The sequence below is a fragment of the Entelurus aequoreus genome, linkage group LG14 (assembly GCF_033978785.1).
Source record: "Entelurus aequoreus isolate RoL-2023_Sb linkage group LG14, RoL_Eaeq_v1.1, whole genome shotgun sequence".
Taxonomy (NCBI): Eukaryota; Metazoa; Chordata; class Actinopteri; order Syngnathiformes; family Syngnathidae; genus Entelurus; species Entelurus aequoreus.
In genome coordinates, this window is record NC_084744.1 from 28,015,562 (window position 1) to 28,030,484 (window position 14,923).

At 41.8% G+C, this 14,923-nt stretch overlaps 1 protein-coding gene across 4 annotated transcripts in view; it reads right to left on the bottom strand.

Annotated features, from left to right (window-relative positions):
- LOC133664574 (zinc finger protein OZF-like) overlaps positions 1–14,923 on the bottom strand; it is a 47,027-nt gene that overhangs the window by 7,402 nt on the left and 24,702 nt on the right. Inside the window, exons 1-2 of one of the 4 annotated variants that reach the window (XM_062069298.1) lie at positions 3,082–3,195; positions 2,352–2,598 (exon numbers count right to left, since the gene is read on the bottom strand). The exons of 1 other annotated variant lie outside the window; for it this stretch is intronic. Coding sequence is in view for 1 of the 3 variants with exons in the window: in XM_062069296.1 (XP_061925280.1) it covers positions 3,082–3,205 (124 nt within the window). In the remaining 2 variants the exon portion in view is untranslated. Of the gene's footprint in view, positions 1–2,351; positions 2,688–3,081; positions 3,637–14,923 lie in introns of those variants that run through there. 2 more of the 4 variants (XM_062069296.1, XM_062069299.1) reach the window with 2 other exon arrangements.

The following is a 14,923-nucleotide window of genomic DNA, read 5'->3' on the forward strand; positions in this document are numbered from 1 at the left end:
GCCACCAACATTGCCTCACTTAGCTCATTAAGCAACTACCAGGGTGAGTGAGTCCTTTTAAACCATCATAGACCTCGTTGTTACTTCTGACCAGTCTAAGATCACCACAAGTGGAACTACTGTATGCGGCTTAAGTGATCATTCCATGATTTTCTGTACCTATAAAGAACATAGACCCGAGGCTGACGGCCACAAAACAAGCAAAGCTACAATCCTCAAGACCTAGACTAGCAAGGCTTTCAATGACAAACTGGCAAATTAAGACTCGCCCCAGTACTTGCAAGTACACAGGTCTTTGGGTCAATTCCTAACCTCACAAAAGTAGATAACTTCACAGTCAAAGTGGGTGACAATATTATAACAAACAAAAATTAGATTACCTATCTTGGCTGCATCGTAGAGACTAATCTCACCAGTGAAAAAATGACTACTAAGGTAGTCAAAGAATCAACCGACGAATTCTGTTCTTACTAGTGCTGTCCCGATACCAATATTTTGGTACCGAGACCTGTATCAAAATGTAATTCGATACTTTTCTAAAAAAAAAAACACAAAAAAGTGCATTATTGGCTTTATTTTAACAAAAAATCTTAGGGTAAATTTAACATATGTTTCTTATTGCAAGTTTTTCCTTAAATAAAATAGTGAACGTACAAGACAACTTGTCTTTTAGTAGTAAGCAAGCAAAAAAAGCCCCTAATTTAGTCTGCTGACATATGCAGTAACATATTGTGTCATTTATATTCTATTATTTTGTCAAAATTATTAAGGACAAGTGGTAGGAAAAGGATTATTAATCTACTTGTTCCTGTACTGTTAATATCTGCTTATTTTCTGTTTCAACATGTTCTATCTACACTTCTGTAAAAATTTAATAATCACTTATTCTTCTGTTGTTTAGATACTTTACATTAGTTTTGGATGATACCACAAATTTGGGTATCAATCTGATACTAAGTGGGAACAGGATCATACTTTGGTCATATTCAAAGTCCTCATGTGTCATATTTCCTGAGTTTATAAACATAATATAAATGTTTAAAAAACGAAAGAAGATGTTGTGATGCCAAAAAATATTGATGTAATCATAGAAGTACTACTTTTTAGAGGCGGTATAGTACCGAATATGATTCATTAGAATTGCAGTACTATACTAATACTGGTATACCGTACAACCCTAGTTCTTATATAGTAGGATCACCCCTTTTACTTAAGACTCTAACACAAGTACTCATTTAACCCCACTTTGACTACAGAGTTCATGTTTAGTACCGTGACGCCTTGAAAGCCCTGAAAAACAAACTCCAAACAGCCCAAAACAAAATGATTGGGCTTCTACTCAACCGTCCATCTCGGGCTCACCTTTCTGCCAACCATTTCCTTAAAGGCCTACTGAAATGATTTTTTTAAATTTAAACGGGGATAGCAGATCTATTCTATGGGTCATACTTGATCATTTCGCGATATTGCCATATTTTTGCTGAAAGGATTTAGTATAGAACAACGACGATAAAGATCGCAACTTTTGGTATCTGATAAAAAAAGGCTTGCCCCTACCGGAAGTAGCGTGACGTAGTCAGTTGAACATATACGCAAAGTTCCCTATTGTTTACAATGATGGCCACCAGAAGTGAGAGAGATTCGGACCGAGAAAGCGACGATTTCCCCATTAATTTGAGCGAGGATGAAAGATTTGTGGATGAGTAAAGTGCAAGTGAAGGACTAGTGGGGAGTGGAAGCGATTCAGATAGGGAAGATGTTGTGAGAGCCGGGGGTGACCTGATATTCAGCTGGAAATGACTAAAACAGTAAATAAACACAAGACATATATATACTCTATTAGCCACAACACAACCAGGCTTATATTTAATATGCCACAAATTAATCCCACATAAAAACACCTAGGTGTTTGTTATGCTAGCTCCTAGCTACTAGCTCGAGCTAGTTATAGCTCGAGCAAGTAATATGGACGGGATCCCGTATATATAACCCGCCAATACAATTCAAACACCTGCACAACACACACACTCACTAAGCCCAAAGGACCGTTCACCTAACCCAAGGTTCATAAAGCTTATATATTTAACCAAAGTTACGTATGTGACACGCACGTACGGGCAAGCAATCAAATGTTTGGAAGCGCGCGGGTGGGACCTGATATTCAGCTGGTAATGACTACAACAGTAAATAAACACAAGACATATATATACTCTATTAGCCACAACACAACCAGGCTTATATTTAATATGCCACAAATTAATCCCGCATAACAAACACCTAGGTGTTTGTTATGCTAGCTCCTAGCTCGAGCTAGTTATAGCAAGCGATCAAATGTTTGGAAGCGTACTCACGGTATCGCGTCTGCGTCTGTTAACGAAGTCAAAGTCCTCCTGGTAAGAGTCTCTGTTGTCCGAGTTCTTCGATCTTGACTGCATCTTTCGGGAATGTAAACAATGAAACACCGACTGTGTTGTGTTGCTGACTTCCCTCGCAAAATACTCCGCTTCGCACCGACTTTCTTCTTTGCTTGCTCAGCTTCTTTCTCCATAATGCAATGAACAAATTGCAACAGATTCACCAACACAGATGTCCAGAATACTGTGGAATAATGAGATGAAAACAGCTATTTCGTATTGGCTTCAATGGGGAAGCCATACCTGTGTTCTACTGGCTACGTCACGCGCATACGTCATCCTCAAAGGCGTTTAGAACCGGAAGTTCCCCGGGATATTTAAAATTGCACTTTATAAGTTAACCCGGCCGTATTGGCATGTGTTGCAATGTTAAGATTTCATCATTGATATATAAACTATCAGACTGCGTGGTCGGTAGTAGTAGGTTTCAGTAGGCCTTTAACGTGGGGAGGCTCTTGGTGGCCGACAGAGTACATCTTCTTGCGGTTGGTCTGGTGTACAAAATACACCATACCACTAAAATACTCATGTACCTGTGTAGATACTTCAAAATATATTGCATCATCCCCACAAGACAAACCATCTTCCTATTGACCATCTACTGAAGAAAAGTGTTAATAATCAAATATAAAGTTAGTAAAGATGTGAGAGTAAGAAGTAAACAAACCTGTTCTGTGTAACACAACTTGATGTTTCTTGAAAACAGCGTCTAGTAGTTGATGTTGTCGCTCCTTCTCCTCTTTTGTTGGACAAAGTTCCTCCTCATACTTTGCTATCGTTCTTTCGCACATTTTCACACAATCACAACACTTTACACTCACATTTGATCTCTACTTAGCGATGTGTTGGTAACGTCCGCGTCTCTTTGTTAGCAGCTAACAAGCTAAGCTAACTAGCAAGCTAAGCTAGCACATAAAGTGCGCTCAGACTAATGTATCCGGATACAAACAATGACTAACAATGTTTCATCTACTACACGACATATATGCGTACATGTATGCACTAAATACAAATAGAGAAACAATAATGGCCAGTGGCCACGTTTAGGCCTTCTCTGTCAAACGCCATTTTGCTTTTTACTCCTTCGTCTTCTTTGGATTTCCAGCAGACTAGTAGAGCATCTTAGGCCTCCACAGCTTCTTAACGTCCTGTCCTATGGTCCATACTACATTCTACAGTACAGGAGGTCGCGCTAGCAACCTTTCAATGGACCACTTCCAAGTTGGCTTCTGCGCATGTCCAATTTGTCGAGGTCAAAGTTCGTGAGGGATAAACAAAGCCAAGCAACGCCATACTTTTTTTAGTAAACTTCGTCAGTTCGTGGTTTGTTTTTACTCTTTAGCGTGAATAGTAGTAGATATATTTCTGAATGATTGTTTTTCAATAAGTCGAAGATAATTTGTGCAGTTGTGGGATGTTCTAATAGTACATCATCATCATCATCATCATCATCATCATGTCTTTGTATTCTTTTCATGAACATGCATATATACAAGCCACGTACAGTTCACACTTTCATTGTTTTTTGTTTCTTATACATTTCCATGATCAGAAAAGAGCAGATGGAAGAATAATTTTCTTATATTTATCTGCCAACCTTTTTTAACACAATTATTTTAGATGACTTTATCACTGTTCCCTCCACCAACACCCGGACGCCAACATACTTTTAAATTTTCGTTTAAAGGCCTACTGAAATGATTTTTTTTTTATTTAAACGGGGATAGCAGATCCATTCTATGTGTCATACTTGATCATTTCGCGATATTGCCATATTTTTGCTGAAAGGATTTAGTAGAGAACATCGACGATAAAGTTCGCAACTTTTGGTCGCTGATAAAAAAAAAGCCTTGCCTGTACCGGAAGTAGCGTGACGTCGCAGGTTGAAAGGCTCCTCACATTTCCCCATTGTTTACACCAGCAGCGAGAGCGATTCGGACCGAGAAAGCGACGATTACCCCATTAATTTGAGCGAGGGTGAAAGATTTGTGGATGAGGAACGTGAGAGTGAAGGACTAGAGTGCAGTGCAGGACGTATCTTTTTTCGCTCTGACCGTAACTTAGGTACAAGGGCTCATTGGATTCCACACTTTCTCCTTTTTCTATTGTGGATCACGGATTTGTATTTTAAACCACCTCGGATACTATATCCTCTTGAAAATGAGAGTCGAGAACGCGAAATGGACATTCACAGTGACTTTTATCTCCACGACTATACATCGGCGAAGCACTTTAGCTACGGAGCTAACGTGATAGCATCGTGCTTAACTGCAAATAGAAACAAAAGAAATAAGCCCCTGACTGGAAGGATAGACAGAAGATCAACAATACTATTTAACCGTGGACATGTAACTACACGGTTAATGCTTTCCAGCCTGGCGAAGCTTAACAATGCTGTTGCTAACGACGCCATTGAAGCTAACTTAGCTACGGGACCTCACAGAGCTATGCTAAAAACATTAGCTATCCACCTACGCCAGCCAGCCCTCATCTGCTCATCAACACCCGTGCTCACCTGCGTTCCAGCGATCGACGGAACGACGAAGGACTTCACCCGATCATCGATGCGGTCGGCGGCTAGCGTCGGATAGCGCGTCTGCTATCCATCTCTCAGTCCTCCTGGCTGTGTTGCTGTAGTCCACCGCTAATACACCGATCCCACCTACAACTTTCTTCTTTGCAGTCTTCATTGTTCATTAAACAAATTGCAAAAGATTCACCAACACAGATGTCCAGAATACTCTTGAATTTTGCGATGAAAACAGAGCTTTTTGTATTGGATACAATGTGTCCGAATACTTCCGCTTCAACCATTGACGTCACACGCATACGTCATCATACATAGACGTTTTCAACCGGAAGTTTCGCGGGAAATTTAAAATTGCACTTTATAAGTTAACCCGGCCGTATTGGCATGTGTTGCAATGTTAAGATTTCATCATTGATATATAAACTATCAGACTGCATGGTCGGTAGTAGTGGCTTTCAGTAGGCCTTTAAAGTCATACATGTGATTCTCATCTTCAGACGTGAACACCAATGACTTGTTTAAGTCCTTCGGAAGAACTTTATTTCTAGCTTTCAACATCACTAATAGAGTATGCAATTCTACAATGTCTTTTAGTTTGAATAATCCTGACCTAATGAAGAGTGCATTTGTGTGGTCTCTATATCCTACTTTAAAAATAATACCAATTGCTCTTTTCTGTAAAAGAAATAAAGGCATTATGTTGCTGTGATATGTATTTCCCCATATTTCTGCACAATAATTGAAATAAGGTAGAATAAAGGAGCAATATAACATTCTCATTGTATTATACGGGAAATTGTATTTAACCTTGTTCAAAATAAATAAGCTTTTAGATAGCTTATTTTTCACATGCAATATATGAGCTTTCCATGTCCACTTTTCATCTAGGACAGGGGTCGGCAACCCGCGGCTCCGGAGCCGCATGCGGCTCCTTGACCACTCTGATGCGGCTCAGCTACATACATGCCGACGCCCCCGATTTCCCCAGGAGACTTATGGATCTCAGTGTCTCTCATAGATAACTCCCAGGGAAAAAATAATCCTATTTACGCTCTAATTACTAGATAAAGTGCGTGCCCTAATTTCACTGCAGTAATTGTCCTCTGTAACATTTGCATACAGCAACTTGCACACACAGGAGACAGCAAAGCATACTTACTCATCAGCCACACAGCTTACACTGACGGTAGCCGTATCAAACAACTTTAACATTGTTACGTTACAAATATGCGCCACACTGTGAACCCACACCAAAAAAGAATGAAAAACACATTTCTGGAGAACATCCCACCGTAACACAACATAAACACAACACAACCATTACCCAGAATCCCATGCAGTCCTAACTCTTCCGGTCTTCATTATACACCCCCGCTACCACCAAATCCCCCCACACATCAACCCCCCCTCTCCGTGCGTTGGTTGAGCGGAAGAGTTAGGGCTGCATGGGATTCTGGGTATTGGTACCGTCAGTGTAAGATGTGTGGCTGCTGACCTAGTACGGAAGAGTTAGTGCTGCATGGGATTCTGGGTATTGGTACCGTCAGTGTAAGATGTGTGGCTGCTGACCTAGTACGGCAGAGTTAGTGCTGCATGGGATTCTGGGTATTGGTACCGTCAGTGTAGGATGTGTGGCAGCTGAGGTAGTACGCCTTGCGTCGCGCTCACGTGAACAAGCTGAAACTGCATTGTACGTGTAGTCGAGCAGGTACACTGTTAGGGCAGACTGTAGAGGGTGTCAAATGCAGTGCCATCACGCTCTGATATTCGGGAGTCTCCCGGGAAAAATGAGAGGGTTGGCAAGTATGACGCTATCAAGCGCCAATCAATTATTCAAAACTCGCGGGCTGCACTAACATCAAATGTCCACATTAAAGTGCGTGCCGGCTCGTGTGTCAGAGACCCCTGGTTAACATAGCACACAGCATTTAAGCTTTGTATGCGGAGTTTTTCACTTTAAATTTAAAAAAAAATTTTGTGGCTCGCGTTACTTTCTTTAATTTGTGAAACTTGCCAAAATGGCTCTTTGAGTGGTAAAGGTTGCCGACCCCTGATCTAGGATGACCCCAAGAAATCTGATTTCAGACACCTTCTCAATGTTCACATTGTTTATGGATAAACTAAATGTTGGAGCCAAAATTCCTTATTTGTTTATATTGTTTTTGTTTTTATTTTCTCTAATTGATTGTTGGGTTCAGCATGATGAATTTCCTTTGCGGCAGATTGCTCCGCCCACTTCCTGTTAAGAACCAGGAAGTGTTGACAGGGAGGGGACTGTTACCATGGTGCGGTTACCATAGTAGCCTCCTTTAAATTGGGTTCAGGTGTGAGCATGGGCAGGGCGATTGGAGGACAAACAGTTTTCGACCGTGATCGTGGTCGTGGTCGTGTTCGTGTCATGTCGTATCGTGTCATGTGGTGACAATGATGTGATAATGTGCCAATCAAGGTCAGCATACTTTGTTATAGAATTTACATTTGATTTAAATTAGATAGCTGGAATAAACGGATTGTCATATCCAAACACAGTTCTACAGTACTGGACATTCTATTATTTTCACGCGTCAAACTGGTCAACACAGTCGCCCTCGGTACCAGCCCAAAGGTAAGGGCTGTACAATATGTCGAAAACTTTAGTCTTCATTCGTTTTGGAAAAGGACTAAAGGCCTACTGAAACCCACTACTACCGACCACGCAGTCTGATAGTTTATATATCAATGATGAAATCTTAACATTATAACACATGCCAATACGGCCGGGTTAACTTATAAAGTGACATTTTAAATTTGCCGCTAAACTTCCGGTTCGAAACGCCTCTGAGGATGACGTATGCGCGTGACGTAGCCCGACGAACACGGGTATGCCTTCCACATTGAAGCCGATACGAAAACGCTCTGTTTTCATTTCATAATTCCACAGTATTCTGGACATCTGTGTTCGTGAATCTGTTTCAATCATGTTCATTGCATTATGGAGAAGGAAGCCAAGCAAGCAAAGAAGAAAGTTGTCGGTGCGAAATGGACGTATTTTTCGAACGTAGTCAGCCACAACAGTACACAGCCGGCGCTTCTTTGTTTACATTCCCGAAAGATGCAGTCAAGATGGAAGAACTCGGATAACAGAGACTCTAACCAGGAGGACTTTTGATTTGGATACACAGACGCCTGTAGAGAACTGGGACAACACAGACTCTTACCAGGATTACTTTGATTTGGATGACAAAGACGCAGACGTGCTACTGTGAGTATGCAGCTTTGGCTTTTTTTTGCGTATGTACGTAACTTTTTTAAAATATATAAGCTTTATGAACCTTGGGTTAGGTGAACGGTCTTTTGGGCTGAGTGATTGTGTGTGTTGATCATGTGTTTGAATTGTATTGGCGTGTTCTATGGAGCTAGGAGCTAGCAGAGGAGCTAGGAGCTAGCATAACACGTACCGTACCGTAAGTGCGCGTCACGTACGTAACTTTTTAAAAATATATAAGCTTTATGAACCTTGGGTTAGGTGAACGGTCTTTTGGGCTGAGTGATTGTGTGTGTTGATCGGGTGTTTGAATTGTATTGGCGTGTTCTATGGAGCTAGGAGCTAGCAGAGGAGCTAGGAGCTAGCATAACAAACACGCAGGTGTTATTATGCAGGATTAATTTGTGGCATATTAAATATAAGCCTGGTTGTGTTGTGGCTAATAGAGTATATATATGTCTTGTGTTTATTTACTGTTGTAGTCATTCCCAGCTGAATATCAGGTACCGTGAGTATGCAGCCTTGGCTGCTAAACATTCGATAACTTGACCGTATGTGCGCGTCACGTACGTAACTTTTTAAAAATATATAAGCTTTATGAACCTTGGGTTAGGTAAACGGTCTTTTGGGCTGAGTGATTGTGTGTGTTGATCAGGTGTTTGAATTGTATTGGCGTGTTCTATGGAGCTAGGAGCTAGCAGAGGAGCTAGGAGCTAGCATAACAAACACGCAGGTGTTTTTATGCAGGATTAATTTGTGGCATATTAAATATAAGCCTGGTTGTGTTGTGGCTAATAGAGTATATATATGTCTTGTGTTTATTTACTGTTGTAGTCATTCCCAGCTGAATATCAGGTCACCCCCGGCTCTCACAGCATCTTCCCTATCTGAATAGCTTCAACTCCCCACTAGTCCTTCACTTGCACTTTACTCATCCACAAATCTTTCATCCTCGCTCAAATTAATGGGGAAATTGTCGCTTTCTCGGTCCGAATCTCTCTCACTTCATGCGGCCATCATTGTAAACAATAGGGAACTTTGCGTATATGTTCAACTGACTACGTCACGCTACTTCCGGTAGGTGCAAGCCTTTTTTTTATCAGATACCAAAAGTTGCAATCTTTATCGTCGTTGTTCTATACTAAATCCTTTCAGCAAAAATATGGCAATATCGCGAAATGATCAAGTATGACACATAGAATAGATCTGCTATCCCCGTTTAAATAAAAAAAATTCATTTCAGTAGGCCTTTAATATATGGCCAAATAGTGTGTGCACACAAAGACAGAAACAATAAATCCAATGCATTGGTGGTTAATATTCAATGTTATTTAACCCGTTAGTGGGTATTTTCTATGATGTTTTGTGCATGATTGCAACCCGTTCGTGGGTACATTTCAATTACAAGGTGGTGTTTTATGATTCCTCGTGCAAGCCCGTTCGTGGGTGAGGTTTGATTTGAACAATGCAAATTAATAATTGCGGGTTTTGATTTTTGGTGTTTTGACTGACATTAACAAGGTTTCCATATATTTGATTTTATTTTGAATTTGTGGGTTGTGTATAATCATGGATCCTGGAAAAGGCAAACATGATGCTTTGGAAATGCATGATCATGCGTTAATGGAGGAGTTAAAGTTAACGCATTCAATTGGTAACACAATTAAAGGTCAAATGGAACCCTCACAGGCTGAATTGTCAGAAATGACTGAAAATCAGTCACAGCCTGCAGACATGGAAAATCAGGTGGACACAAATCAAACATCTGCTGTAAAAAAACGCACAGTGAAAATGACACCAAAAGCTCTACTGGTGAGAATTGAAACACTTCAGAAGGAGAGAAGATCCAAATTAAACAAAGCAAGCAACATGCAGAAACATATCATGGAGAGGATGGAAAATGGAGAGGACAAAATGGAAGTGCAATCGTCTTTCACCAAATATCTCAATGTTGTAAAGGAAGCTGCAAGTGCACACCAATCCCTCATACCAATTCTACCTACAGAGGACCAAATCAAAAACGACATATGGTACAAAGCCAAATTGATCAATGTACATGAATTTAGCCAGCATGTTAACACCTGGATAAAAACACCAACCCTGGAAAATATTGAGGATTTGGAAAGCGAAATTAATCCAAATGACAGCATTTCTAATGTTATAAGTCACAAATCACATGGGAGTCACACACACTCTGGTTCTAGTCGGTCAAGCACCTCCTCAGCTCGCAGACAGGCAGAGGCCGAAAGGGCTGCCCTCGCTGTCCGCTCTGCAGCTCTAAAGGAAAAACATGCATTGGAAGAGGAGGAGGTAAGGATAAAAAGGAAATTGGAAGAGGAGTCGTCACAGATCAGAAGGAAATTAGAAGAGGAGTCGTCACAGATCAAAAGGAAATTAGAAGAGGAGAGGGAAAGAATCAGAAAGAAAAAGGAAATGATGGATCTGGATGCTCAATTGGCAGCTGCTGATGCGAAATTAGCAGTTTTAAAAGCTCCCAGCCTTCATGCTTCCTCCCATACAGCATCTGATGGCATGAGCTCCTACTTACAGAGAATTAAGGAACCACCAGTCACTCTCAACCCCCAGGCTAAAGACTATCAACCCCTCACACAGCAGCAGTCAAGCCAAGCTTCACCACCACCTCCACCACAGTCTATACACCATCCTTCTGAGCAACAACAAATAACAGCATGGCAACTACAAAGTAGGACACCACTTCCCATTCAACCACCCACCTTTTGGCAAGAGCAACAGTCCATGATTTCACACCCTAAACCCATACAGGTACAACTGCAACCACCACCTTCTTTACCAAACCAGCAGCAGGTCTCTTGGAATACAGTGCAGGACCACAGCCCTACAACCCACATGGACCCCCCTGTACAGCAAACTAACATTTCCCCTCCAACCAATGGCACCCCGACCATACATGATTTATTGCACAGGCAAAATGAGATTGCAACATTGCAAATGTCATTGCAAACTTCTCATCTACTCCCACCAAGGGAGATTCCCTATTTTGATGGTGATCCATTACGGTACAGAACCTTTGTCAGAGCATTTGTGCAATGTATTGAGAAAAACACAAGCAACAAAGGAGACTGTTTGTACTATCTGGAAATGTACACTAGGGGTCAACCTAAAGAACTGGTACGTAGCTGTCAACACATGCCCCCAGAAAGAGGCTATGAGATGGCAAAGTTTTTGTTGGAAAAACACTTTGGTGACCAGTACCAGATAACCGCAGCTTACATGGAAAAAGTGTTCAACTGGCCTGTGGTGAAGTCTGAAGATGTACGAGCTCTGCAAGCCTACTCACTGTACCTTCAAGAATGTTGCACTGCCATGGAAAACTTGCAGTACATGCAGGAACTTAATATGCCAGCTAACATGAAAACTGTAATCTTCAAGCTGCCGTACAAGCTGCGAGAAAGCTGGAGAGTCTCTGCATGCAACATCATGGAAAACCACCATCGCAGACCTCAGTTCACAGACATTGTTGCATTTATTGAGCGACAGGTGAAAATTGTCTCAGACACAGTCTTTGGAGACATCCAGAATGCACCACAAAGTACAGGAAGTAACCCTGTAAAAGGAATGAAATCACAAGGTAAACCTAAATTCCAAGGTAGAAGTTTTGCCACAACCATTAAAATCGAAACCCCTGATGCGGAAAATAAAACCAGATTCAAACCTGCTCCAAAGCAAAGTGCACCTGCTCATACCACAAACGCCTGTGTTTGCTGCTCTAAAAATCATGCTCTTGACCAGTGTCCTCAGTTGGAGGAGAAGACCCACAGAGAGAAGATAACTTTCATAAGACAGAAAGGAATCTGTTTTGGGTGTCTTCATGTTGGACATCTTAGCAGGCATTGTGATAAGCGCTTGACCTGCAAGATATGCAAGCAAAATCATCCAAGTCTGCTTCATATTGGTCAGAAAGAAAGAGCAAGCAACATAATTCCAAACCAAAATAAGGCAAGAGGACCATCTGCGAGTAATGCACAAATATCGCTGCAAACATGTGAACAAACGGGGGCTGGAAATAGAATTCTGTCAATTCTGCCTGTACAGATAAAGTCCAGCAAAGGACACCCAGTCATAAAAACCTATGCATTCTTGGATCCGGGCAGCACAGATACATTTTGTTCTGAAAATTTGATGACCAAGCTCAACTTGAAAGGAAGAAAAACTCAAATCAATCTCCTAACCATGGGCCCAAAAACATCAATTTCCAGTTACATGCTGACAGACTTAGAGATTTCAAACCTCACTGGGCAACAGTTCTACGATCTTCCCAGGGTCTACACCCAAAAAAGGATGCCCGTAACTACAAACAACCTCATCAATGAAGAGGAGTTGGCTAAATGGCCATACTTGGATGGCGTCACTCTTCCTCGTATTCAAGCCGATGTAGAGCTAGTGATTGGGACCAACGCATCGAAACTGCTTGAACCCTGGGAAGTGGTGAACAGTCATGGAAATGGACCATATGCCGTTAAGACCCTATTGGGGTGGGTCATCAATGGCAATCCTGATTACAGTAAGAAGAGGAGTAAGATTGGCTGCTCCACTACTACTGTCAACAGGATCTCCATAACAAAGCAAGAGGAGCTGCTGCACAATCAATACAACCATGATATATACGACAGGTCATCAGAATACCAAGAAGACATTTCTAGAGATGTCATGAAGGTCATGACTGATACGTGCAAGCTTCAAAATGGACGCTACACTTTGGAATTTCCCTTTAAAAAGGATGATGTGTCTTTGCCCAACAAACAGTACACTGCTAGGCAACGCATACTTAATCGGAAAAGGAGGGAAAGATGCAAAACATCTGATGTCACCCAATGGCGGTACATTAATACCACTCGAATTCCTGCAGACAAAGCCCCAAGAGGAGTTGAAGTGGATCAGGAAATGTTTCGGAAGAAATAGAGGAAGAATCGCCAGCTGATATGTTGGAGTATGGGATCGCAGCGGAGGACCCTGAGAGGTCAGTCGCCTGGATCCTGAAAATGACTCTATTGGAGATGAGTCAAACGAGGAAATCACTAAGTGACAAAGTGGATCAGGAAATGATGCGCATTAAAGCTGCACTAAAAAAGAAGACAAGTCCAATACATCTCTGACCTATGCTGGAAACGCTGGTTAAGAGAGTATTTACCTTTGCTACAGGAGCGGCAGAGGTGGAGCAAACAGAGAAGAAGTCTCGTCCCAAATGACATCCTATCAGCAATGAAAGGCAGTTTTGTTTCCTTAAGGCCGAGTGTACACTACCGTTCAAAAGTTTGGGGTCATATTGAAATGTCCTTATTTTTGAAGGAAAAGCACTGTACTTTTCGATGAAGATAACTTTAAACTAGTCTTAGTCTTTAAAGAAATACACTCTATACATTGCTAATGTGGTAAATGACTATTCTAGCTGCAAATGTCTGGTTTTTGGTGCAATATCTACATAGGTGTATAGAGGCCCATTTCCATCAACTATCACTCCAGTGTTCTAATGGTACAATGTGTTTGCTCATTGGCTCAGAAGGCTAATTGATGATTAGAAAACCCTTGTGCAATCATGTTCACACATCTGAAAACAGTTTAGCTTGTTACAGAAGCTACAAAACTGACCTTCCTTTGAGCAGATTGAGTTTCTGGAGCATCACATTTGTGGGGTCAATTAAACGCTCAAAATGGCCAGAAAAAGAGAACTTTCATCTGAAACTCGACAGTCTTTTCTTGTTCTTAGAAATGAAGGCTATTCCACAAAATTGTTTGGGTGACCCCAAACTTTTGAACGGTAGTGTATATAAAAAACATAAAGCAACATCCTTTGTCAGAGCTTGGTCCACATTGCCGGCAGTAAGTCGGACCCGTTTCCAGTGAGGGTTGGACTCCGCCAAGGCTGCCCTTTGTCACCGATTCTGTTCATAACTTTTATGGACAGAATTCCTAGGCGCAGTCAGGGCGTTGAGGGGATCCGGTTTGGTGGCTGCAGGATTAGGTCTCTGCTTTTTGCAGATGATGTGGTCCTAATGGCTTCATCTGGCCAAGTGTTGTTGTACTGGAAACTAATTTATAAACACCAACTTCATCACACACACAATACTCCACTATGGAATTGTTAGTAAAGCAAATAGAACTAGATGTTTCAATCCCTTTGGTAAGTAGGAACAATGTTGACGGTAGCAGTCGGTGTGGAGTGGTGAAAGGGAGGGTGAGTATGTCATTGGGGTCTTCGGGTGGGCACCCTGCTTCATCGACGTTTCGTTGATTGAAGCCCACGACGTCTCCAGAGGGCTCAACGGTGTACCTAGCGACCCAGGTACACCCCCCTCCATGCCACACCCTCCGTTTCCCACTCCTTGCCGTTAGACTTTGGCCATTTTACCAACGGCTTATGTCCTTGCATGTTTTCCTTTTTGCGGTGTACTGGGTATGGTCTTGGACTGGTGGTTCTGCCTGAAGCTTCCCCCTCATCCTGCGGGGTGCTGATGCTCTGCGGACTGTGGGTTTCTTCCTGCCGCTGAGTTTCATCCGACTGATTTAACCTTCTTCTTAACAGAAGCCGGTCAATGCGGGGCCCTGGGTTAGGGGTTTTCAGGCATTTCTTCCGTCCTTGGTGAACTTTAAGACCATGGGTTGATGTTACTTTAGCCCATCCACACACACATGTCTGAAGAAAATGTCCAACTGCTGGTTTCTCAAGAGTGTTACTACTACCTTTATTATATTAAA